This window comes from Emys orbicularis, chromosome 5 (assembly GCF_028017835.1).
Source record: "Emys orbicularis isolate rEmyOrb1 chromosome 5, rEmyOrb1.hap1, whole genome shotgun sequence".
NCBI lineage: Eukaryota > Metazoa > Chordata > Testudines > Emydidae > Emys > Emys orbicularis.
In genome coordinates, this window is record NC_088687.1 from 25,421,983 (window position 1) to 25,447,179 (window position 25,197).

Consider the following 25,197-nt stretch of genomic DNA (forward strand, 5'->3'; position numbering starts at 1 on the left):
CTTCGCACTTTTGCTAATTATCAAATACAGTAGAACCTCAAAGTTACGAACATCAGAGTTACGAACTGACCAGTCAACCACACACCTCATTTGGAACCGGAAGTATACAAATCATGCAGCAGCAGAGACCAAAAAGAAAAAAAAAAAAAGCAAGTACAGTACAGTACAGTACTCTGTTAAACGTAAACTACTAAAAATCATAAAGGGAAAGCAGCATTTTACTTTTCATAGTAAAGTTTCAACGCTGTATTAAGTCAATGTTCTGTTGTAAACTTTTAAAAGAACAACCATAATATTTTGTTCAGAGTTATGAACATTTCAGAGTTATGAACAACCTCCATTCCCAAGGTGTTCGTGACTATGAGGGTCTACTGTATGTGTTAAACAAAGGTTTTCTGCTACACAGTCCAACATCTCTTTATATTTCATCATGCAATAAGGGCAGAATGCTGTCTGTTTGATAACATTCATTTCCAAAGCGGAGGATTGTTTTTTCAGAAATAAATGAGATCTTGTAATCCTAACACAGACAAAATTCCTTTTGACTTTAGTGAAAATAGGATCAGACCCTTTGGGCCAGTCATGCCACAATTACTTATGTGGAATATCTTATATTCTGCATTTGGTCCCATTGATTCAAATGGGACAACTCAAGGAGCAATCCACTACTTTAGTGGCACAGTCTGGCCACTAAATTGTCACTCTTTGTAGAGCCTCTGTAGATTTATAGTATAATTGTCTTTGAATTGTATTGATGATGATGATGACAGTCAAGACATCAAGAAAATGTAAAATAATATTGCTATCATATTGTGGGTTTGAACTAGGATAGATCGTATTTTTCCCTTTTCTTACCTTTGCTTAACATGTACACTTCTGGAGCAGCAAATGGAAGGATTGATAAACTATTTAGAATTGATAGATTAATGACAATAAATACAGTAATATAAATGGTATGCACTGATATGTCCCACCACTACTTTGGCCAGATTCGGCCTGATCCTTACAATGGTGTCCAGTGAAAAGAGGGATGCACAAGAAGCCTTCCCTCCCTCACTTGCGTAATCCATATAAGGATCAGGCAGAATTGCAGCCCCGTAAAGTGCGGATTTCAGGGACTGCTCCCATGTTACTCCCATTTCCAAAAGGGTGAGGAGGGGCAGATAGGAAGTGAGGCCATGGCTCTGCCCTTTTTAAGCACTGACCAACAGTGTTGGACAACTATGCAAGGGAGTAGGCTTCGCCCTGCAAAGCACGGAAGTATTGCATATGCAGAGTCTGCATGCCCAGGAGCTCCAGTACACATTCTATCTGAATGCCTTTTTGTGCTCTCATTGGCCCAGTGCATCTCTGAACTGTGCTTAAATGCATGTCTGCATTGCTCTGCACTGAACTGTGCTTAAATGACACAATCAAACCTTTGTGAGCATTTTTCAACAATGATGCAAACATTTTCCAAAAGACTATGATCACCAGCATATGGGAGATCTGTTCAGAATCTCTCAAGTTAAAAGATTTTTGGATGTATATCTGTATGTTGATATTATGGATATCCCTAATAATTGGTTTGTAAAAGCTTGATCTTGTGACAAGAATTATACTCTCAAGCTTTATAATACTCCAGGGTTAATGGTCCTGACTTTCTTTCTCACAATCTTTTCTATCTCCCAAACCTCATTAGGAATGGATTTCAAATACATTCTATAAATGGTACACAGTTCACTAAGCTGTGTTTGCTAATCCTCTCCAAATTGGTCTTGATATGATCCTTGTTTTCCACTACAATTAGCTTAGTGGCTGAATTATCCCTGACATTTGGTCCTTTCAGCAGGTTCTTAGTGATATGGTACCATGTATGAAATGCTTTATAGTGTTAAGACTCATGCATCCCTCATGCTTAACCATGACTGAACTGCCTGACACCATCATTTTTGCTGAGATTTTTTTTTGCTTCTACATATTAAGAAATAATCATGTACAAATTTTCATCATTCTGATTATGTCATTAAAGCCATTCATACTTTTTTATCTATTGGAAAAATTCATGTTTCTGTTGGCTTAAAACTAACAATAATTGGATTGTTCTGGATCAAGTAGGCTTTAACATCCTTTCTATTGGGCTTTACTGTGAAATAAATTCTTAATATGGTTCAATTCCCCTCCCTTAGATCCATTATTGAATAGACTTAAAAATACACCCCTTGTTACAAGCACAAAGTTGCTACTTTAAAAAAATATATTGTTTGAACCTAGCATTTGAAAGAAATAATAGTTTAGAAGTGATTTCTTTTCTGCTTTATTGTTTCAGTACAAAAGTGAAGGAGGTTTCTCTTCACTTCAGCAATGTCTCTGCTCCTTCCTCCGCACTTAGTTTATTAAAGATCCCTTTGTTATAGTTACTAAACAAGTACTATTTTTGAATATATTTGTTTGAGCTGGAAATATTAGAAATACACATTTTGTAAACCAAACTCTGAAAAATTATTTTTTGTATAAAAGAGGAGGTTTATTCTCACTTTGGTTTGTATTATGTTAGGAATTTTTGTTTTTGTTACCATTGTTCCTCATCAGCAGAGCAGGGATACTAGTTTTTATCTAGTACAAGAAAGCCTTTGTCAATCTTAAATTCTCAGTTCTGGGCTCCTCGAATATGAAAATTCTCATGGTTTAGTGGCTGAATTATCACCCTTCAATCAGTCTGATAGCTCCTAGAATTTCCCAAGTGCCAGCTGGGAAATTGTGTATTTAAACAAACATTTGAGGCTCTTTTAAAATAATATCAACAAATAAGACATTGAACAGGCAAAGGGCAACTTGTTTTTATTGGTGTATTTCTAGAGGGGCTGCCTGAGCGCTTCTTTGAAAGCTAATGACTTTTGTGAAGAAATGCATTTGACATGTGTTGGGGGAACGGATTGAAGAGTCCTATTGCCAAAGCAATAAAGGATTAAAAGATGGAAATATAATGCCAATCAATATGCTTTTATCGAAAGTCGAGGAATGTGCTATCATGCTTTGAGAAGGTTTAGAGTTTGGTTAGGCTGCTGCACAGCCATTATGGATCACCTTTTTTGTGGCTTTTTCCAACAGTTTCCTATGTTCAGGACCTGACTCTCCGGCCAGATTCCTTTAAAGTCCCATCCCTTCTTGGAGAGGACTTCTACCTATGCTCTCATCTGGGTCTCTTTCCTCTGACTGCCCCTGTACTCTTTCTTTTAATCTCTTCCCTCAACTTGATCACATCCTCCCCAGTTATTCCAGGTTAGGTTAACAGAGTTCTCAGGCTCCCTTAAACCCTTTACTCAGCAAGAAAGGATTAATCTATACATCCCTTCACAGGTTGATAAAGATAATTGTGTTGATGAATAGACTTCTGTAAGACATTTGACTTAATATCACATAACATTGTGGTTTAAAAAATAAGCACTATAAAATTATTATAGCACACACTAAATAGATTAAAAACTAACTGGTAGATTTCAAAACATAATTGTTAGAGAATCACCAGTGAGGTGTTTTTACTGGGATTGTCCTGACATCAATTCTTGGCTCAACACTGTGCAAAAATGTTATTAATGGCCTTAATCATTCATCTTGAAGTTTGCAGATGACAAAAAGATTGGTGGAGTGGTAAATGATAATGAGGAGAAGTCACTTATACAGAACAATTTGGATCACTTGGTAAGCTGGGCACAGTCAAGCAACATACATTTTAACAGAGCCAACAGCAGGATCTAGGAACAAAGAATGTAGACTGTATGTATAGGATGGAAAGTTGTGTCCAGGAAAGGCCCCTTAAAAGGACAGACGGGTCATGAATGTGACCTCACAGTGCAGTGCTATAGTTAAAAGGGTTAACAAGAACCTTAAATTTATAAACAGGGCAATATGGAAATGGCATTGGTGAATCCATAACTGGAATGCTATCTCCACTTCTGGTATTAAACATGCAGAATGTTCAGAGAAGAGTCACAAGAATGATTCAAAGTGTGAAGATATCTTATAGCTAAGAGCTTCAAGTGTTCAACATGCTTAATTATTGAAAAGAAGGCTAAGAGGTGACTTGAGCACAGACTATAAGTACCTACTCAAGGAGAAGGTATCTACTACTTGTGATTGGAACAGATATCCAAGGAGAGTGGTGGATGTCACTGTGTCTCAATGGGTCACAGGTGACAATACCAGATTCAGGACAAACTGCTGGAAAATAGGGCAGACTCACCCCCAAATTCGTGGTTATTCTTCCATAAGCTATACCAAGCCAGTAACAAAAGTAAACTTCTGTCTCACCACACTGGTTAACAAGAAGTCAGAAATGCAGTCTCATTAGGATCCCAGCCCTTCTTTCACCACCCAGACACCAGACTATATGATGAGTGGTTATTTAAAACCATTTTCATCAAAGGGTTCTTCTAATCCCACATAGCCAGGTCAATATATAACTCAGATCTTACCAAATAATCGTGCTGTTGCCAATCCTTTAGTATCTAATATCTAAAGGTTTATTTCTAAGAGAAAAGAAAGAGGGGAGAGTTAAAATGGTCAAGGAAAACAAATACATACAGCTCATTGCAAAGTTCTTGGATCAGGTTTGTAGCAGTGATGGAATAAACTGCTGGCTTGTAAAATCTCTGGTAATTTACAAAAAGATTGGAAGGTCCTCGGCCCATTGTTTGGAATGTTCCTTTTAGTGTAAGTCCAGAGATCAGAGCAGGAAGGAGTCCAAATGGAGATGCTTCCAGGGCCTTTTATACTTTCTCCCATGTGGAGGGAAAGCTCTCAGTTTTAGTTTGTGGAAAAGTACAGGCACAAGATGGAGTCCAGGGTCACATGAGCTAGTCACATGCCCTTGCAGGCTTTGGTGAATCATAGGAGCAGTCATTACCCCATATTCTGGCTAAAATGTCATCAGAAAGGGGGATAAGCTTTTTCTGTGGCCAATTATGTTAATTAATGGGCCATCAACTTGAATGCTCCATTCACAATGTGTTGGCTAGACTGGATGCCAACTACCTTGTGGGTGTTACCTCAGGAGCAAACACATTTGTAATACAGATATATAGTCAATATTCATAACTTCAGATGAAAGGATGATATATGTATACAAACAGGATAATCATATTTAATAGATTGTAACTTTTCCATTGATACCTTACATGACATACCTGATATAAGATTTGTTGCATTCATATAACAGCAAGAATGATATATATGGTCATATTATAATCATACATCACAATGAATTATTCATTACTTATAATCTTTAAATCAAGATTGGATGCCTTTAAAAAAGTTACTGGGTTTGATGCAGGAATTTCTGGGTGATATTATATAGCTATGCAAGGGTCAGACTAAAGATCACGATGGTCCCTTTTGGTCTTAAATTTATAAAACTATGAAAGCATTAACCATAGATATATAGAAAGCAAGTCTCCTTGTAATTTCCGTACTATATTCTGCTTTCTTTCTGATATAGAGGAAAGATAATCACAACTTAAACACTTGTCCTGACTGCAGATTCCCAAATAGATACAAATAACCATCAAAGACTATGTTAAATTTTTTATTTTCATAATGAAGACATCCAGAAGCCCTAGTGAGGAGTGACTTTTGTGCGGATATATAGACTTACTGATTTTTCTCAAAAAATGTTAAAGCTGGAATTGTTTTATCTTGCTTATATGATCAGTTGACCTCTTAGAATGATTGATGGCAAGCTTCTGATGCCACCCAAGAGAGCTCTCCAGGAAGAAATAATTTCAAATTTGTCAATTTATCTTCCTATATCATCTGCTCTGAGTGTCACACTTCCTTTTTTTCCTGGTTCACAGATGCACTTCAGTTTTTTGTAGATGCTATTCATGTTGCTTTCATCTGCAAGATTCCAGAATGCCAACTATTTTCTCTCATTGCTATCATAGTTTTCATTGCAGACCTACTTTGGTTACTCTACAGATTTTCTATACTGATCTTGTAGCTGATTTTTGAGGCAACAGTGAATGAACCAGATGTTTATTTTCCAGTAGGGAGCATATATCTGGATCCCTCTCATTAAATCAGTTTTAATATCTGTTTGAAGCAATCCTACCACCTTTGAGCTGTAGAGTAGCTAGCCATACATCTTCTACCATTAAATTGTTTATAGAAATTGCACAAATAAAGTCTAAGAATTTATTGAAATTTGTTTGAACAGTGATACAAAAATTCTGTTAAAGAATGAAAATAGAATATAATAAAATACTGTAGAGTATTTTGTAAAAACATTTTTGTCACTTCACTAATGAGTAACCGCTGTTGCTGTTTAGTTAGGTTATTACTGTAGTTATTATAATTTTCAATTATAATTATCTGAAATAAAATGCAAATTCTTACTTGATTTTTCTTTCAGCTGTGTATTACAACTGGTCTGGGAGTAGTTGTAGGAGCCATTTTCTCTGGAATAAAAAATGATTCCAGTGGCATTCAGAACAGGTTAGTAAACATGGGAACTGAACATTTTAATAGGGCATACAAATCACACTGTATAGTTCATTTTGTTTAGATTTTTACTTAGCCTCTGTTCTTGTGCTAAAGCAAGCAGACAGCTACACACTGTAGAAAATAAATTACATTTTTAAGAAGTATCTGTGAGAGAGGAAAAACAATGTTTGTTTGTACCATGGTAGCATCAAGGGACCATAGACCAGGACCCCATTGTGCTAGGCACTGCACAGACAAACAAAAAGACAGTCCCTGCACTAAGGAGTTTAATAAGATCCATAAGGTTATGTTACACGGAGCAGTACCTAGGGTATATACAACAAAGGGAGTTGATGGACTACATTGGAAGCAGCTTCCACCTGTCCTCAGCCAGAAGTTTGACTGTTTTCTAACATAAGATCAAAAGGTTACTAGTTCCAGTAAACAGTTAATTTGCTTCCTGCATCTTTATTCCATTTTCATGTAGTAACAGTATACCCATCTCCCTCTGATAAATGTTCTTCCTTCCTCATTAGCTAAAAAAGCTATTTGCATAGCTAATTTTCTTGCTTTTGTTTGTTCTTTCCACAGAGTTGGTGCTTTATTCTTTTTGACCACCAATCAGTGTTTGAGCAGTGTTACAACTATTGAACTTTTTGTCACAGAAAAAAAGATATTTATGTAGGTAAATCCCTGTGTAATAGAAAGCATTTCATGTTGTTTTATTTGATGCTGTATCAGTTTATCTTTAACTTATACACTAACTGCCCCATATCTATCTATCAGTCATCTTTAGGGTCTAGTGATGAATTTGTTACTGAAGGCACAGCTTAGCATTTGGTCCTAAGATAGATGTGAACTATCCCAGCTCTTTCGTATGGTATTAACTCAAAAGTTTAATGATAATGAGAATATGAGCATTGATAACTGTCTGCTTGTCATTTTAACAGAAAAACCCAATTATTCTGGAGCTGGAGGCAGAGCTTGAATAGATTACTACCACTTTGTCCCCCACAGTATTACCCCTGATTACTAGTCTCTCTCAATAGAAGTATAGCTCTCAAACCAGAAACTGGTTGTCATTGTTATACGTTTAATAGATACGGTCAAAAACTCTACTGTCAGCTAGCGTAAAAGAAGTCAGTTTTCACATCTATGATGTCAGCAATCTAGATTTCAGGTAATTGATTTTCACAGCTGAGGAATATGGCATTGTTAAAGTGTGAGAAACATAGAACAACTTTTAAAGCTGTGGTGGTGTTCCTGTTTCTTGACTGATTAGGCAAAACACCTATCTTCAGGAAGAGGGATTGAAGAAAGTCACTGGGGCTATACATTTTTCATGGAGATGTAGCAGTTTAAGGAGAAGCAGACTATAAACAGGATTAGGGGAATTTTAGAAAATATTAATTTTTTTCCCTAGGCCATTCAGGCCCTGTCACAGATACCATTTGAGAAGAGTGAGGCTACTATAAGGTTTATTGGCTGGATGCAGAATTTAAATACAACTGTCTCTCGCCACAATCAGCTGCTCGCATGTAAACTAATCAAATGTTATAAAGTTTAGAGAAACAATTCCTTGATATTTTAAACACATGTTTCTTAGAAATGCTTATTCTAGGGCAGTGATTCTCACTCACTATAACTGGCTCTGTAGATGAGGGGAAAGCAGTGGATGTGTTATTCCTTGACTTTAGCAAAGCTTTTGATACGGTCTCCCACAGTATTCTTGCCAGTAAGATAAAGAAGTATGGGCTGGATGAACGGACTATAAGGTGGATAGAAAGCTGGCTAGATCATCGGGCTCAACGGGTAGTGATCAATGGCTCAATGTCTAGTTGGCAGCCGGTATCAAGCGGAGTGCCCCAAGGGTCGGTCCTGGGGCCAGTTTTGTTCAATATCTTCATTAATGATCTGGAGGATGGCATGGATTGCACCCTCAGCAAGTTTGCAGATCACACTAAACTGGGTGGAGTGGTAGATACGCTGGAGGGTGGGGATACGATACCGAGGGACCTAGACAAATTAGAGGATTGGGCCAAAAGAAATCTGATGAGGTTCAACAAGGACAAGTGCAGAGTCCTGCACTTAGGATGGAAGAATCCCATGCACTGCTACAGACTAGGTACTCAGCGGCTAGGCAGCAGTTCTGCAGAAAAGGACCTAGGGGTTACAGTGGACGAGAAGCTGGATATGAGTCGACAGTGTGCCCTTGTTGCCAAGACGGCTAACGGCATTTTGGGCTGTAGAAGTAGGAGAACTGCCAGCAGATCGAGGGACGTGATCATTCCCCTCTATTTGGCATTGGTGAGGCCTCATCTGGAGTACTGTGTCCAGTTTTGGGCCCCACACTACAAGAAGGATATGGAAAATTTGGAAAGAGTCCAGCGGAGGGCAACAAAAATGATTAGAGTGCTGGAGCACATGACTTATGAGGAGAGGCTGAGGGAACTGGGATTATTTAGTCTGCAGAAGAAAAGAATGAGGGGGGATTTGATAGCTGCTTTCAACTACCTGAAAGGGGGTTCCAAAGAGGATGGATCTAGACATGACAGAACAAGGAGTAATGGTCTCAAGTTGCAGTGGGGGAGGTTTAGGTTGGATATTAGGAAAAACTTTTTCACTAGGAGGATGTTATATGGAGATATATACCTATCTCAGAGCCCTGGCTGGGATGATTTAGTTGGGGATTGGTCCTGCTTTGAGCAAGGGGTTGGACTAGATGTCCTCCTGAGGTCCCTTCCAACTCTGATTGGAAAGTTTCATAGAATCATAGACTGACTACTATACCCCTTTCAGGAATCTGATTTGTCTTGCGTACCCCCCAAGTTTCACCTCATTTAAAAACTACTTGCTTATAAAATCAGACATAAAAATACAAAAGTGTTACAGCGCACTAGCAGGGCCAGATTAACTCTCCTGTGATTTTGTGGGCCCCTTTTCCCCCAATTTAAAACAAAATGATCACAATTATGGCATTGAGGCTATTAACGCTATACTAAACTTGCCTTTTAATAAACAAAGCCGTTCTGTGGTTACATTTTAGGCTTAAAACATGTAGAATATAGTTAAGTTAATTCAAAATAGCCTACTTCTTACCTTAGAACAGCTGTTATATTACTTTCTTTCTGGGAGGGACTTTGGGTGCAGGAGGGGGCTCCAGGCTGGGCTGCGGGAGAGGGTGAGGGTGCGGGCTCTGGGAGCGAGTTAGGTGCAGGAGAGGATTCTGACCTGGGGCGGAGGGTTGGGGTGAAGGACGGGGTGCGGGGTCTGGGAAACAGTTTGGGTGCAGGAGGGGATTCTGACCTGAGGCAGGGGATTGGGGTGCAGGAGGGGGTGTGAGGTACAGGCGCCATCCAGGAGGCACTTACCACAGGCGGCTCAGCAGGGCTCAGGCAGGCTGCCTGCCCATCTGCCATAGCCCCACGCCGCTCCTGGAAGTAGCCGGCTGCTGGCACATCTCTGCATACCCCTGGAGGGAGGGGGACAGCATGTCTCCGTGCGCTGCCCATGTCTGCAAGCACCACACCCGCAGCTCCCATTGGCCAGTTCCTGGCCATTGGGAGCTGCAGGGATGGTGCTGGGGGTGGGGGTAGCATGTGGAGCCGCCTCCCCCGCCACTCCAGAGGCTGTAGAGACGTGCCAGCAGCTGGCCACTTCCAGGAGCGGCGTGGGGCCACAGCAAGCAGGCAGCCTGCCTGAGCCCTGCTGCACCCCTAGCCCGAGGCCCTGGGATGCAGCCCCTAAAGCCCCTGCGTTAATCCAGCCCTGTGCACTATTACTGAAAAATTGCTTATTTTCTCATTTTTACCATATAATTATAAAGTAAATAAATTGGAATATAAATATTGTACTTACAATTCAGTGTATATTCTATACAGCAGTATAAACAAGTCACTGTATGAAATTTTAGTGTGTACTGACTTTCCTTGTGCTTTTTATGTAGCCTGTTGTAAACCTAGGCAAATATCTAGTTGAGTTGCTGTATCACTGCAAGGCTGCTGTGTACCCCTGGCTAAGAACCACTGTTCTAGGGCACATGTAAAAAAGTCTGTATCCACAGTGCAGTCGGTGGGCTACCACCCTCAGTATCAAAGTTTCTGGGCTTTAGCCTATAGCCCAGCTAGCTCAGGTGTAAAGCACTACCAACTCGCATAAGATGTTTCTGTTTGTGGACAGGATCAACACCTGAATAAGAGACCAAATTAACTCTGCAGCAAAGATAAGCGTAAACAGGCTTTTCTCCATTTAGTCCCAAGTGAAACTCACAAGAGCTGGTCCAAGAAGTAACTGTAATCAAACCACTAAGTCATAGTGACCACCAAAATAATTAAACTGAACATTTGTAGGAAAGGGATCATACCAAAAACTAGCACTGTGACATTAAACTTGAACAAGGAGGTTTTTTTTTTTTTTTTTTTTTTTTTTTTAAATGAAGATAATCAAAAAGACTCTAAAGTCAAAATTAAGGGATAAAAACACTAGACTCAGCATGGAGCCTGCTTAAGCAGTTCATAATTCATGGAAGCGATGCATCTCCCTAACTAAAAGTAGTACCAGGAGGGCAAGAAAAAAGCAGTATGGTCAAATGGCAAAGTTCAAGAGGTTATTCAAGCTAAGTAAAGTATGAATCAAAAAATGAAGAGAATAAAGAGGAGCATAAACTATGGAAGATAAAAATGTAAGCTATAAATAAGGAAGACTAAGAAGGGTTATGAAAAGCAAATAGCTAAAGACATAAAATCAAAAAAGGAAATATGTAAGTATATCTCAGAATCAATAAATCCACTAGACTGAAATAAACGGAACAATTAAGGAATATAAACACTGCAAAGAAGTTAAATGATTTCTTTGCATCTGTCTTCACCACAAAGGATGGAATAGGGTGTTCAGGTTATCCAATCTCAAAAAGGGTACAGCAGAAATAGAGTGGATTCAGAGAAGGTGTCAATGATTTGAGGCCCAGAAAGAGTTTCATATGAAAATAGATTGAAGAAAGTGGGAATGTTTAGATTAAAGATCAGATGAATAATATAGTGCTTAACTAAGGGCTGGTCTACACCGGGGGGTGATCGATCTAAGATACGCGACTTCAGCTACGCGAATAGCATAGCTGAAGTCGATGTATCTTAGATCGAATTACCTGGGATCCACACGGCGCGGGATCGACGGCCGCGGCTCCCCCGTTGACTACGCTACCGCCGCTCGCTCTGGTGGAGTTCCGGAGTCGACGGTGAGCGCGTTCGGGGATCGATATATCGCGTCTTAACGAGACGTGAATATCGATCCCGGATAAATCGATTGCTACCCGCCAATACGGCGGGTAGTGAAGACGTACCCTAAGCTACAAAATAATGAACAATAAGAGAAGCTCAATCAGTACTCCTATGTACCCTGTATTATAAGGTTTCAGGAGATCTTTAAAGTGTTTGTTAAAATGTAAGTTGATCACTATAGATCATGGCGGGGATTTAGGTGCTCAGATTCCATTAAAATTAATGGCTGTTGGGTGTCTAACTCCCTTAGGCGGCTTTGAAAATCCCAGTCTATATGGCTTCATTGCTTTATTACTGAAATATAATCTGTAATATACATATATATTTCTGTGTTCTAGACATGAATATATCAGTGGTTACTACAGAGTATCTACATATTTTTTCTCAAAGATAATAGCTGATTTAATACCCATGAGGACTTTACCAAGCATCATCTTCACCTGTATAAATTATTTCTTAATAGGCAAGTATCCTATAAAAGAAAGCTACATCAAAATGAACTATGGTCATTCACTCTTTCCTTTGGCAAATAATTCAGTTATCCACAGGTTGTCTGTTTGCACTTCTTCCTTATAGGGTCCTTGTCCCATTTTTTATTTTTTTCCTCCCTTTAGCATAAGCTTATAGAAAACCTTTATTCTGGGAGTAGGTTGGTAAATAGATTGTTTTGAAGCTACTTACTGTTAATACAAATCTGAAGTTAGCTTTGGTAAGCTTTTACACTGATTTATGCATTCCTCCCAAATTCTGTGTATGCCTTTTTAGGATTTGTCTAATCTAATGGTTATGGAGTAAGAGACCCAAGGGTATTAATCAACTTGACTTTTCTACAAGTTAACTATGTTAATAAATTGATTGGACCAGATCTGCTACTGAGGTAAATTGGGTAGCTTCACTGACATTAATGGAGCTACAACAATTTACACCAGCTGAGGATCTATCCAGTTATTACTATTCATGATGATAAACAATACAGTACCATTGTGCGGCGCCTAACAGGGATTAAAAAGACATCATCCCTGTCTTGACAAGATTACAGTCTAATACGATCAAATCAGTAGGACTGCTCACCATGAGTGAAAGTAAAAAAATAAAAATCTTTCTCTAAATTAGGCAAGCATAGATCAGAAGGGTATCAGACAACAGAAGGGGGCAGAGAGTAAACCACATACAAATGAAAATATTATACAGTGATTTATAGATTCTGATATTTTAAAGTATAGACCAGTAGAGTATATAGAGGAGTAGATAGCATGATAGTAAAAAATCAAGGGTGGAAAACAAGACAAAGGAGTGGTTTTTGAGCAGGCATTTGAAAGAGGTTGTTTAGCATGCAGGAAGGGAGATGACCCTACTACTCCTTCCCTGCAGCTGGACTACTTCTTTATTTGGCCTTTTAATTGACTCAGCTTTAGGTACAATGGATATAGGTTTCCATTCTGAATTCCTATTATAATCCAAGATATTCATTTTCTTTAAAGTGGTGTTCATGCAGTAGGACAGAACACTTTATGGTTGATAATACTCCTTTTCTGCAAATAAAAGCAAACTATGTACTGTGGTACTACAAAAAGGTATGTGCATAGTACACATTAAAACCCTAATCTAGGAAAAGACAGACAGACTTTTTCCACCCCCATTTCTTAGGTTTCAAGCCAACAGTTGGAGCCTTCTTTATCATGATGGTTACCCTTATACTGGTCGCCTACACAGCCAGTTCTATGGCTCTGGCTATAGCAACGGGACAAGATGTTGTGGCTGTCGCTAATCTCCTCATAAATATTTGCTTTGTTTTTATGATTGTAAGTGATACATTTTTGTTTTTTCTCTTAAATGTTTGTTGTACAAAAGAAATGCCAATGAAATGCCATGTGTAAGTAATTTGTTTATAAAAAACTATTTATATGTGCTTTGAAGCACATCAGCAGAGTCCTCTGGAATTTTAAGAATACTGCCTAATCCTTCCTCTTGATATCAGATCACATTATGGACACATCTCCTGTAAAGTGAGACAGCTCAAGTAAGCAGGTGTAAAAAAAACAGTGGCCCAGAGCAGTGGCTCCCCATTGCTTTGCAAGTGACTAGCGTTTGAGGGGTAAGATTGGTCTCTGACTCCTTAGGCGTTATTACCTCTGCAGAATTACATGACTTGAATGGGACTATTTTGCATGGCCTTGGCAAGTATGGGTGTAACTGTTGGTAGTGTTGCAGGAGGGAGGAAAGCTTTTGGAAGATTCTGTGGAATACACCAGAGCCTAATCAAAGTCCTTGAACTCAATGATTGTTTTTGTCCCCCTCTGATATGGATTATTCTTACCTATAAAGAGAAAAATCTATTGGATTGCTCTTCCAGAGCAGATTTCGGAGCTTTTCTTTTCCAGGGCGGTGGTAATTTCTGCCAGCTTTGTTTATATTTTTACCCATTGCCTGTCTTGACCAAGATTTAGGCCTTTTATTTCTATAATTAAGTCATGTCAGAGGATTGTTGCTGAGGAACTGCTGGATTTCCCCTCTTGAGTTCTTCCTAGTTTAGGATGTCAAAGGTTAGAAAAGGGAAGCTCCAACTCGCTATAGTATGACTTGAGGGAGATTCCAGGCTTTCCTACTGCTGGGGACCAGAGAAAGGCTCATGTTCCTTAGGACTCTCGTGCTTTAGGAGGAGGCTTAAGACCTGTGCTTCTGAGTGAAAATCCTTTGTTTCCTGCCAAAAAACTAGTGATGGCCCAGCAGGCCACTATTGCTCCAGGTAGAAAGAAACTGTCCCGAAAAGATTCTAAGTAAACTTCTGCCTCAAATACAACTCCAGTGCATTTCTTCCCTTGCTGTCCAAGACCATGGAACAACTAAACATCTCGCGTAACAAAGGGCCTAATCCTATTCCTATTGACAGGGAGCAGGTAAAGCCTACGGGATCAGGCCCAGATTTAGGATTCTATACTCATTGTGCATGTGTACATTTAACATTAATGGGAATTATTTCTGTACACTGAATAAGACCTGGTCTACACTAGAAAATTAGGTTGTTTCATGCGGGGTGTGAAAAATCCAAACCCAGGAGCCATGTAGTTAAGATGACTTAAGTCCCTTCATAGACAATACCAATAAAAGAATTCTTCCGTTGACCTAGCTACTGCCTTGGGGGTGCAAGGGAGGGAAGGACGTTTCAAGTGTAGACAAGCCCTAAGCATGTCACAATCTAAAGTGACTCAGGACTCTGCAAAATTCTCAGGACATACTTTTGACTGTTTCTTTACTGTTTGTAGATTTTCTCTGGCTTGCTGGTAAATCTCACAAGCATCGAATCTTGGCTTTTCTGGCTGAACTATTTCAGCATCCCTCGCTACGGCCTGACAGTGAGTGCTACATTTTCTGTGCATTGTGCTGGAAACACCTTTTGAAAGAGATCACCATTATCTTATAAGAAATAATGTCAAACAATATTATTCCAGTTATAATTGGTAAATACAACTTACACAGATAAGTTCTCCCTGTCTCTTTACATTCTCAGTACAGTGCAGTTGGTCTCACAGTTTCAGATATGTATTGTAATACAAATTAGCATAGCTCAAGAAAATGCAGTCAATAGATAATCATAAATAGCAGTAGGGCCAGAAAAAGATTACTCGAGTCATCCTGATTCTTTGCAGGTTGCAGAACTGCTCTCCACAATACATAATTAATACTAATGTAACTTAAGTATCTGCTATAATGGTGGTTCTCATTTCCTCTTAGAAGTATGAACAACTTCCTAACTCCTCTGCATTTTTCATTTCTTACGTTTTGGCCATTGCTTATTTCATGTGAAACTGGATAATTCCCTTACTTTATTGCCATAACATTTTAATAATAGCATGCCTGTGTACCAGTGAGATATAGGTAATGCTGAGGTGGGGTATTTAAAAACCGGATTATGTCAATTTCAGCAATAGCTACAAAGAAGGGAAGAGAGAGTGGCTTTCTCCTCCACAACCAAAAAACATAATAAAATCCTGGTTTTTCCACATGTCTTTCACCTTTTCTATTTAGATTGTAAACTCTTCAAATGCGGGACTGGCTTTACTGTGCCAGGCATATACAAGCACAGAGTGAGTCCCAATTTCAATAAGGGCATCAGGCACAACTGTAACACAAATAAGTACACTCCTTTCAAATGTTTATACAGATTGCTAGTGAGCCCAGTAGTGCTAATCTGAAAGCTGTATCCCTGTTGCTGCTGTAGAAGTGGCCTCTTTTGAACTATACACTTATGTCATATATAACCATAATTCAGACCTTATTTTCTGATTTTTGTGACCTTTGCCACAGTCATGTGTCTTAAAATGATTTGCAGTCCTGAACGCAGTATCTAAAAGATATTCTCTAGTTCAAACAGGAATTAATTTAGGGAACTTCTATGACTTGAGTATTACAGATGGTCAGACTAGATGATCACAATGGTTCCTTCTGGCGTTATAATTATGAAATTTAGTAGAGAATACACAGTCAATCTGATCAGTGTTTTGGAGCTGGCAGGGAGAAAAAAAAAAAGAAGTGGCATGCCTTAGAGGCCTGTCATATAAAATAAATAATTGAAAAAGCTGAAAGGAATAGATATTGTGGCTTATAGCATAAGAGAAATGAGCCAGTAGTATTATTTTAGTTCAGAGACATTTTTGCTCTGTTTCAATGAGTTTCCATCGTGCAGGTCTCCCAATAGCAGTCTGTGCAGCAGCAGGCCCTGTGCCTATGGCAAAGATAACGTTTGCACTTATGTCACAAAGAGGGGTATTTTCACAGTATTTTACCAATACTTTAAATGTGATTATCTGAAAATTAGACTAAACTGTTTTCAGTGGAAGGATTTCTTCAAACACCCTAGAAAAAAGCTTTGATTCCAGACAGTTTTTCAGATCTTGGCTTACAATTTTGATATATACTTTAATGGAAACTTTTGTTGGTTTAGTATGTAGTAATTTATTAAACCTGCTTAGAGGTTCCCCCTTGACTATCTAATATTTTTGTTTTTATCTTTAAAGGCTTTGCAAATTAATGAATTTACAGGTCTAAGCTTTTGCCAGAACGCCAGTGTGACTGGGGTCAATGTAAGTTGCATCACTTCTAGTCCATTTACAATGTAAGTATGCAGTTATTATAAACAAGTTCTTGCAAGGAGCCCAAGTTCCGTAAACTACAAAATTGAATTTGAGATTTTTTTGTCATGGTTTTCCTGGTGCCTCAGCTGCCAGTGGGTCTATGCTTTATAACTGAATACTTAGCCTCTGGAGCAGTCTCTGGTTTTCAAATATTTGGTGGTTCATTTCAGATAAGTCATGTAAAGCTTAGACATTTAAAACTATTTCAAGTGCTAGAGAAGGTAGAGGGGACAATTTTTAAAGAAAGCATTTGAGAGAACAGGTAGTGATCCTGGAACAGTTTAAGATCTGTTCTTGAAAACCATTTCAGGACATGGCAAGTTTTCCTGTGTAGAAAAGGACCTAACAGACTATTTTTAATGTGTGCTTTATATTTGTAATATTAATTTCTTATTGCATATCTAAAATTGCACTTTGAAGAAGATCTCATAGTTTATTACCAAAGAATAGTGAAGGGAAGAGGAATTTCCCTTAGTCTTGGTACTCTCTGCTAGGTTGTACTCAGCTAATCTCTTCAAATGCTTCACAAAGACTTTTAAGTTCAGATTTTTCTTTTCTCCACAATATGCAACATGCTAACTTGCAAAATTTGCTAGCTTGAGGCCCTAAAAAGTATTACAAGTCCAAGGCCTCTTCAGAGTAGAGTAACTATTTATGCAGGCTGATGCGAACTGAATAGCAAAGGTTCAAATTCAGTATTAGAGTTGAGGTTTGAACCTGTTTTTTTTCCTGACACAGGTTAATCTATCCTTGGTCACCATTCTGTTTGTTTGCATTGGACCAAAGCATTTTTCAGCAAAATTATGAAAACAGGCAAATTAAATATTCAGTTACAGATCTTTACAAAGGGTTAACTTTTTAAACTTTAATTTGTATTGACTAGCTGCACTGGAGAAGAATATTTGAAAATGCAAGGCATTGAAGTGTCTGCTTGGGGCATGTGGAGGAATTATGTGGCTCTTCTATGCATGACACTAATCTTCTTTACAATTGCATATTTGAAACTGCGCTTCCTGAAGAAGTTCTCTTAATTCAGCTGAGTTAACAAGCATCTAGTATAACACAATGCAATGCAGTTTTGATAGTGAATGGACTAAAAATGTTTTAACATTTTCAAAGATTACATTAAAGATTTTGATAACCGTGTTCAGTTTTTACTAATACTGCTTGCTACCGAGCTACATCTATTACAAAGGTCTCACGTGCATGGAGACAGCAGAGGATTGTTGACAGCTTACAATTTAGGCCTGGGATTTCCAGGGACCAAGGAATGCTGTAGAAACCCCAGATCAGCAGTAAGGGAGATGTAAACAGAGAAGCATCTTTGACATCCTAAGGTGACAAAGGCTTAGTCTGCATTATTGATAGTGGCAGACAGCTAGCTCAAGAAAGCACTTGAAAAAAATATCTGAACAGGTCTACCTAGAAATATATAGTTTAAAAAACTATATAAAAGTGAAGTTGGATGAGAATTTAGTTTTCTTATCTAATGCAGATGGGCAGGGCAGTAAGTGAAACTGACTAGGCTTTCAATTTCCTTTGGGTTCTACCAAACAAGAGGATCAGTGTGGTTCTGCAGCCATATTTTTTTAATTTTTAAAACAGTACAGGTGGATGGGAAGAAGGGGGAAGAGAAAAGCAACATGTCAAATACAGGACACTGACCATAATGAGACGGATTTAAATGCAGCCTATTTTTGTCCATAATTCTCATACACATTGGTGATTTTCATATGTAAAATCTTTATTAGGAAGTAAAGTGCTCAGTATTATAGACCAATAAATCTTTGATAACTGTGGAAGACTTGCATAATTAACAGCTTCCTAATAAGACCAAATGCTAATGCAAAACTTTACACTTACTTAGAAGAAACCCTTTACCCTAGAAACAAAGTAACAGTTACAAGAGAATCTAAACTTAAAATGAAACCATAATAAAAAAACGTATAACACATTTGTCTAGTTGCCATGTACTTCTTGCATGGCACATTGTCAACACACATGGATAGCCCATGAAAGCTTACTGCACTTCAAAATGAAGTTTGTTATTAAGTAACGACACGTTACAGATATACAGATGAACAAATATAGCTATGAATGCAAACATTTTGGTTTTCATAATTAACATACTAATAAAAGAAAAGCTTTGTTCGATATTAGTTTAGAGAAAGGTACAATTTTAGGACACATTTAAAGCCACAGTGATAGCTGTAGTGTTTTGAAAAGACAACTTCACAAATGCAAATTTCCTTAGTTCTGCAGCATGATATTGCAGCAACATCCAACATGTCTTGTCTTTATAACAAAAGATCACTTTAACTGAGCACTAGCAACCTCTTTCCTGTGAAGCCAAACTGTTTGGTCAGATGATTGGTTTTAAACTTTAACTACATGACATATAATATTGTATCTGGCATTTTGATATTCCTATGCCCCAACAGACCAAATGCTAATTTTTTAGAGCTTACAAAAACAATCTTACCATATGTCAAACCATTAGCCAACTGACCCCTTGAAATATACCTCCTACACAGTAATGTAACAGAAGGTTTTGTATACTATTATTAAGGCTTAGATTGTGTCACGGAAGTCCAGGATTCCATGACTTTCAGAGACCTCCATGACACTTTCCGCTTCAGCCCCATGGAGGCAGGGCTGAAGCTATCAGGGACCCTGGTGCTCTGAGCCGCTGTGGGCTTAGGAGGGCCCACCACACAGCTTCCAGCTTCCACAGGCAGTGAGGGGGGACCCCAGAGCTGTGAGCCACAGTGGCAGCAGGTGCTAGACCTCTCCTCCCCTCCTGCAGCAGGACTCAGGCTTTCATGTCAGCCCCATTTTGTCAGTTATTTTTAGTAAAAGTCAGGGGCTTCAGTGAATTTTTGTTTATTGCCAGTGACTTATCCCTAACTTTTACTAAAAATAACTGTGATAAAATCTTAACCTTAACTATTTGGATTAATTTCTTATCCACTTGGCAGTGGTGGAGCTTGACCGATAGTCTGTTGGGAAATTTCAGCTCTCAGTAGGGGAGAAGTCCCTTCATCTAAGGCCTGGTCCACACTACCCCCCCACTTCGGACTAAGGTACGCAAATTCAGCTACGTTAATAACGTAGTTGAATTCGAAGTACCTTAGTCCGAACTTACCGCGGGTCCAGACGCTGCAGGCAGGCTCCCCCGTCGATGCCGCGTACTCCTCTCGCCGAGCTGGAGTACCGGCGTCGACGGCGAGCACTTCCGGGATCGATCCGGGATCGATTTATCGCGTCTAGACAAGACGCGATAAATCGATCCCAGAACATCGATTGCCTGCCGTCGGACGCGGAGGTAAGTGTAGACGTACCCAAAGATGAGTAAGTTACTGAACATGCACTTTCTTGTAAATTTAACATAAGAAAAGTTTTGTTTTTATCAAGGACAAGTGCTCTGGTCATATGGAATGTGTCTTGGATGACACCGTAACACGACAACAAGTGCTGGTATATATAGATATGGGAAAACTGCAATATTTGGAGGTGTATTTGATTCAATACCAAACCAAAAATACTAACACAAAAATATAAGGTACTTAAGGTTAATTACAGGAAGCAATTCCTATAATAAGCACAACATGAAAGCCACCAGCATCAATAAAAAAGCATGGACATTTTCCTTCTTACACCCTACAAATCTACGCACTTAGAATACTGTGTACTTCATCTGAACATTAAGTTTTCCATTTCCCTTTAAACCTACAGTTAGTCTTAAGGCAACTGTCAGCTTAAGTGAAGACTCCCATATTTCACTATATCTAAATATATACTACTATCAAAAATAGTACATATTTGCCTCTAATTTTCTGTACACCAAACTCAAATCACTGTCAGGGCTGTTGCTGCTTCAAAGCTCTACTGCAGTCTCAAATCCAGCAAGCCTTGTACTAAAAAGTGCTGATTATACTAAAGACTACAATTTCAAAAGGATGTAGCGTAGTTCCCTACAGAAAAACGTGTACATGCAGAAATATACCTCCAATTGCTCATGCAGGTCAGGTAAGTGCATACATAAGAAACTAATTAGGCCCCTGCCTTTGAATTGGAATGAAAACTTGCTAGAGCTAATCAGAAATGTTCAAAATGTCAATTTCTCTCTCCCCTTGCATCCCCCAAGATTAATTGATGTTTTTCACAACTTATCTAATGTTTACCTAATTTCTGCATGTAATTGTAGATAGGGTAGGTGCAGTTTTGGATGCAGAGCTCAGAGGTCTTCCTTTTTGAAAATTTGGCCCTAAAAGCCAGCTATGGACAGACACAAAGACAACAATGATCACATTAGTTATGTGTAAATAGAAATTGATCCAATAAAAGATATTATCGTACCCACCTTGACTCTCTTATGTGTAAAGAAGTTCCCAAAGAACTACTTTTAAAACACTAAAATATATGAAGTACTAAATATATGAAGTAACATTCCCTATGTATCAGTGCATTATTGCCTTTTTCCTCTGGCAATAGTGCACTGATATGCACTATTCATATGCTTCTTGCATATGCATATGCGTCTACTTCATAATAAAAATGAACTAAACACGACCTTCTGTCAGGAAAAAGGCAATAGTGCACTGATACATAGGGAATGTTCCTTTAAAATAAATTAAAGAAAATCTTAGCACACTAAAGGAAAACTCCAGAATAAGGAGATTGTGTTACTTGTTTGTAATTTGTGTTGAATATAATTAACAGGAATAACTATATAGGAAGTCACCTTATTAATACATTTTAGAATAGGAATTTAAGAATAATATTTCCCATTATAAAGCACTGGAAATCTAAGCATTTGAGTTGAGAAGTTAAATGCATTTTTGGCTAACTATTAATCAAAACTTTTAGAAGAGATTTACTTCACAACAACTTTGAAACTAATTTTCAGCATTATCTAATGGGAAAGTAGATTCTTACAGTCCTATTTTACATAACCAAAATGAGCTCCTGCTGCATAGCAAGCATTAAGATGGGAGTACTTAGGGAAAAAAAAACAACAGCTGCATTTACTGAATGAAGACAGGGAAACTGTAAAACCCTCTGGCACAGATCCTATAAGTGCAGCCACTTGAAGCAATGCTACTGGTGGATTATGGTCCTAAAGCCAGTGTAGGTGGCAATGGGAATATCACCCTATTTAGTGGGGTAGGTGGGTAATGCCAACTTTACATCTGTCAGCTGCTGATACAGTGGTTGTAGATTAGATGTCCCTATGGCCTACTGATCAATCCCCAGATGGGACACTGGGAGCTTTAACGTTCATCACTGTTTTTGGAAAACAAAATAGTAAATAGCGTATTTGCTGTTATAATACAGGATTGAAATTTTAAAACAACCCATTGACTAATAATATTACACATGGATGTTGCTCCCGCCATTCCCTCCTCCACTTCCATCAGTGCCTTCTGTTGACTGAGAGGAGGATGGACGGGAATTCCTAGAACGAGGCTGGCTATTCAGTCCAAGTGGCGTTCCCAAGCGGTGGCTCATTTGGGAAGCTGTGTCATCCGATTCCCAACGCTCCAGTTCCTCCCGCACTAACCTCTCCATTTGTTCCCTGTGGATTTCATTGTCACGTCCCAATCTTTCATCCTAAATACAAAGACAGATACAAACTCGCTGTGTAATCTTCCAAATTTGATTGTGAACAAAATCTGGAAGAAGGTATAAAATATTCTAAAAGACATCTCAGATGAATTCATGCCATAGTGTGGCTTTGTACTACACCAAGCACTGAACAAGAGGTAAAGGTACTGTTGTAGCAGCTGCAGAATAGTGACAACAAGTTTTTATACTGTGCCCATCACCATGGTATGACAGAGCCTTCACACAGTGATGTGTTAATTCACTATGATAACTAGTCTCTGGCTGGACTTTGATCAAGTGCTTGTAAATAAACCCAAAATGGAGTCTGATAGTCACTGGCTTAACATTGCTAAGGTGCCTACCTCAGTTATCACAATCCTATGTGTGAAGTAGTAGAAAAGCAAAGTAGAAACAAATGAGTTAATCATCTAACTTACATGGAAAACAGCTCTTTAGCTAGTGATCAGTCAACTGACTGCTCAAGTCATACTGGGGGTTTCTTACCTCTGTAACTCCATCTAGCAGTCTTCCCAACACATCTCTCCTTTTCAGTTTGGCCCGCTCCATTGCCTCAAGCTTTACAATAACAGCATCAATTTTGGAAACAATACTGCCTATGGAATGTTCCATGCGATCCACTCGTCTCACCAACCTGAAGGCAACAGATATTTGCAAATTTTAATGTTACTGACATTTTCAAGTCATTAATTTGGTTTTAGCTAATCGACTTGTAGGAAGTGGAAAGTTCATCAGATGACATTTGTACAGTTTTTATTAAACCTACAAACCAAAATGACAATGGAATAATTTGTAATTTTCTCAGCAAGGGAGAGGGGTGACGGCAAGTGTAAAACTCCTAAATTATGTCCTCTGTTTTCCTTCTTTTTTTGGGATATCCTATCATGTAAAATGTACAGGAATGGAGTGCCGGGTGGGGCTCACTCAACAGCTGGTCAGTACCACTTCTGGTGTTTGCTACAGATTGTACAAGAGGCACTCTGCTTTCCACAGACAAGAGAGTGCTACTTCCATAGCATCCTCGGTGGAAGATTTTGGGCCCGGAAATGAATCCCAGCACACTGTCACTAAAACACACTCATTTCTGCAATACTTTGAGAAGAAAAAAATAAGTAGAACTGTTGTTACTTCTTAAGAGAGACGTGCATTCCCATGGTGAATGAAGGGTTCCATATTCTGATCTGTATGTACTCTAACTGAGCTAGATGTTTACAGGCTTGCATAATGTTTTTTTATATATATAATACAATCATTTTCTACAATCATGGTCTACAGAAATACAGCATCTAGGTTTATTTTTTCCCTTGATCTAGTTACCTAATTACCCACCCACCCCTCCTGTCAAGCAAGTTTCATATACCAGCTGGTGAACATAGCAGACAACCTTAAAGTTAATGGAATGTTTTAAAGTGAAGGGGATTTAGAAAGCAAGTAACAAGTGTTAATTACGCTGTAATATTTCTAATGAAGTTAATCCCATCCCAAGCAAATTAACTGATATGTTCTACTTCCTATATGGAGATAAGGAAAATACATCCGCCCCACAGGCATTTGATTGTGGACATGTTAACTAGTACAGTTTGGGATCATTACACACAGTTACTACTGAACAAGGAAGATGGTCAATCAGGTTCTAGCAACCCTAAGTCATAACCACTTCATTCATCCTTGCTGTGACTGGGGCCTATAGAGAGAGACCATTTCAGCCAAATATACAAGCATAAGTAATACAAATTCCTGCCAATCCTTTAGTTCTATTTGAACGTACAATAACCTCGATTTTTGTCTGATGAAAGAAGAGCAGAGCAGGCTTTTAGAATTAGTCTAACATTGACAATGTTTCTTTCAGGTTGTCAGCCACTGTATGAGCATGGATGAAATTCTTCCACAAACACCTGAGAGCAGAGGTGTTAACTTGGACTCTGGTGTGATATGGCTCATTCTTACAGTAATTACACCAAAGAGGCTCAGGGCTTGTCTACACAACGATTTAGTGCGTGGCAAGCCAGGATGTGAATCTACAATGCACTAGTGTCCTGCACATTAACTGGGTGCCAGTTAATGCACCGTAGAATTACGACGGGCTTGCTGCACACTAAATTGCCATACATATGCCCTCATTAGACACCAACCAAATTAAAGTAGGAAAACCCCATATTTCTTTGAGTGTCCTCTGCACATTCCTACTTTTGGGCTGTGCCAATCGGTGCTGCACTGAATATGCAGAGTCCATCCTGAAGATTCCCAGTTACAGGTAAGTAACCTTCATTTTGCACCAATTTTTTTTTTTTTTTTTGAGTTGGTTATTTATTTAAATCTGGGAGCTACTATTTCTTTTGTTTCCATTTTCATCCAGGATCCTCTAACAACAACTTTAAATGCAGAGAATAGATTTCAAGTGATAAATAGCTATTTATACAGTTAGCTTTGTAACACATTTCTTAGATTTCATTTGGTCAATACCCAGAATTATATTGGAGGGCAATATATATTTTAAAAAACCCACACATTGCAGCACTGCTTGCACTTACACTTGGAACTCTTCATATGAAACCCCACTGGAGCTGCTACCTCTTCTTCTAGAGCTGTGTCCACTGTCCTCATCATCGTCCTCTTCAGAGTCATCCAGACTGCGAGGGAAGCTTCGACCACTCATTGGACGTGGTAGAGAGCTCCTGTCCAGATCCAAATCCTCCTTCATGAAA

General features: G+C 38.8%; 2 protein-coding genes across 2 annotated transcripts in view; one reads left to right on the forward strand and one right to left on the reverse strand.

Annotated features, from left to right (window-relative positions):
* LOC135879400 (broad substrate specificity ATP-binding cassette transporter ABCG2-like) overlaps positions 1-17,898 on the forward strand; it is a 32,760-nt gene extending 14,862 nt beyond the window's left edge. The window contains exons 9-15 of the mRNA XM_065405371.1: positions 6,389-6,471; positions 7,051-7,140; positions 12,074-12,198; positions 13,383-13,537; positions 14,999-15,088; positions 16,751-16,848; positions 17,751-17,898. Of these exons, the coding sequence (XP_065261443.1) occupies positions 6,389-6,471; positions 7,051-7,140; positions 12,074-12,198; positions 13,383-13,537; positions 14,999-15,088; positions 16,751-16,848; positions 17,751-17,898 (789 nt within the window). The remainder of the gene's footprint in view (positions 1-6,388; positions 6,472-7,050; positions 7,141-12,073; positions 12,199-13,382; positions 13,538-14,998; positions 15,089-16,750; positions 16,849-17,750) is intronic.
* Positions 17,899-22,240: 4,342 nt separating this feature from the next.
* Positions 22,241-25,197, reverse strand: part of PKD2 (polycystin 2, transient receptor potential cation channel) — a 38,840-nt gene continuing 35,883 nt past the window's right edge. Inside the window, exons 13-15 of the mRNA XM_065405084.1 lie at positions 25,024-25,187; positions 22,979-23,126; positions 22,241-22,480 (exon numbers count right to left, since the gene is read on the reverse strand). Coding sequence (XP_065261156.1) covers positions 22,241-22,480; positions 22,979-23,126; positions 25,024-25,187 — 552 coding nt within the window. The remainder of the gene's footprint in view (positions 22,481-22,978; positions 23,127-25,023; positions 25,188-25,197) is intronic.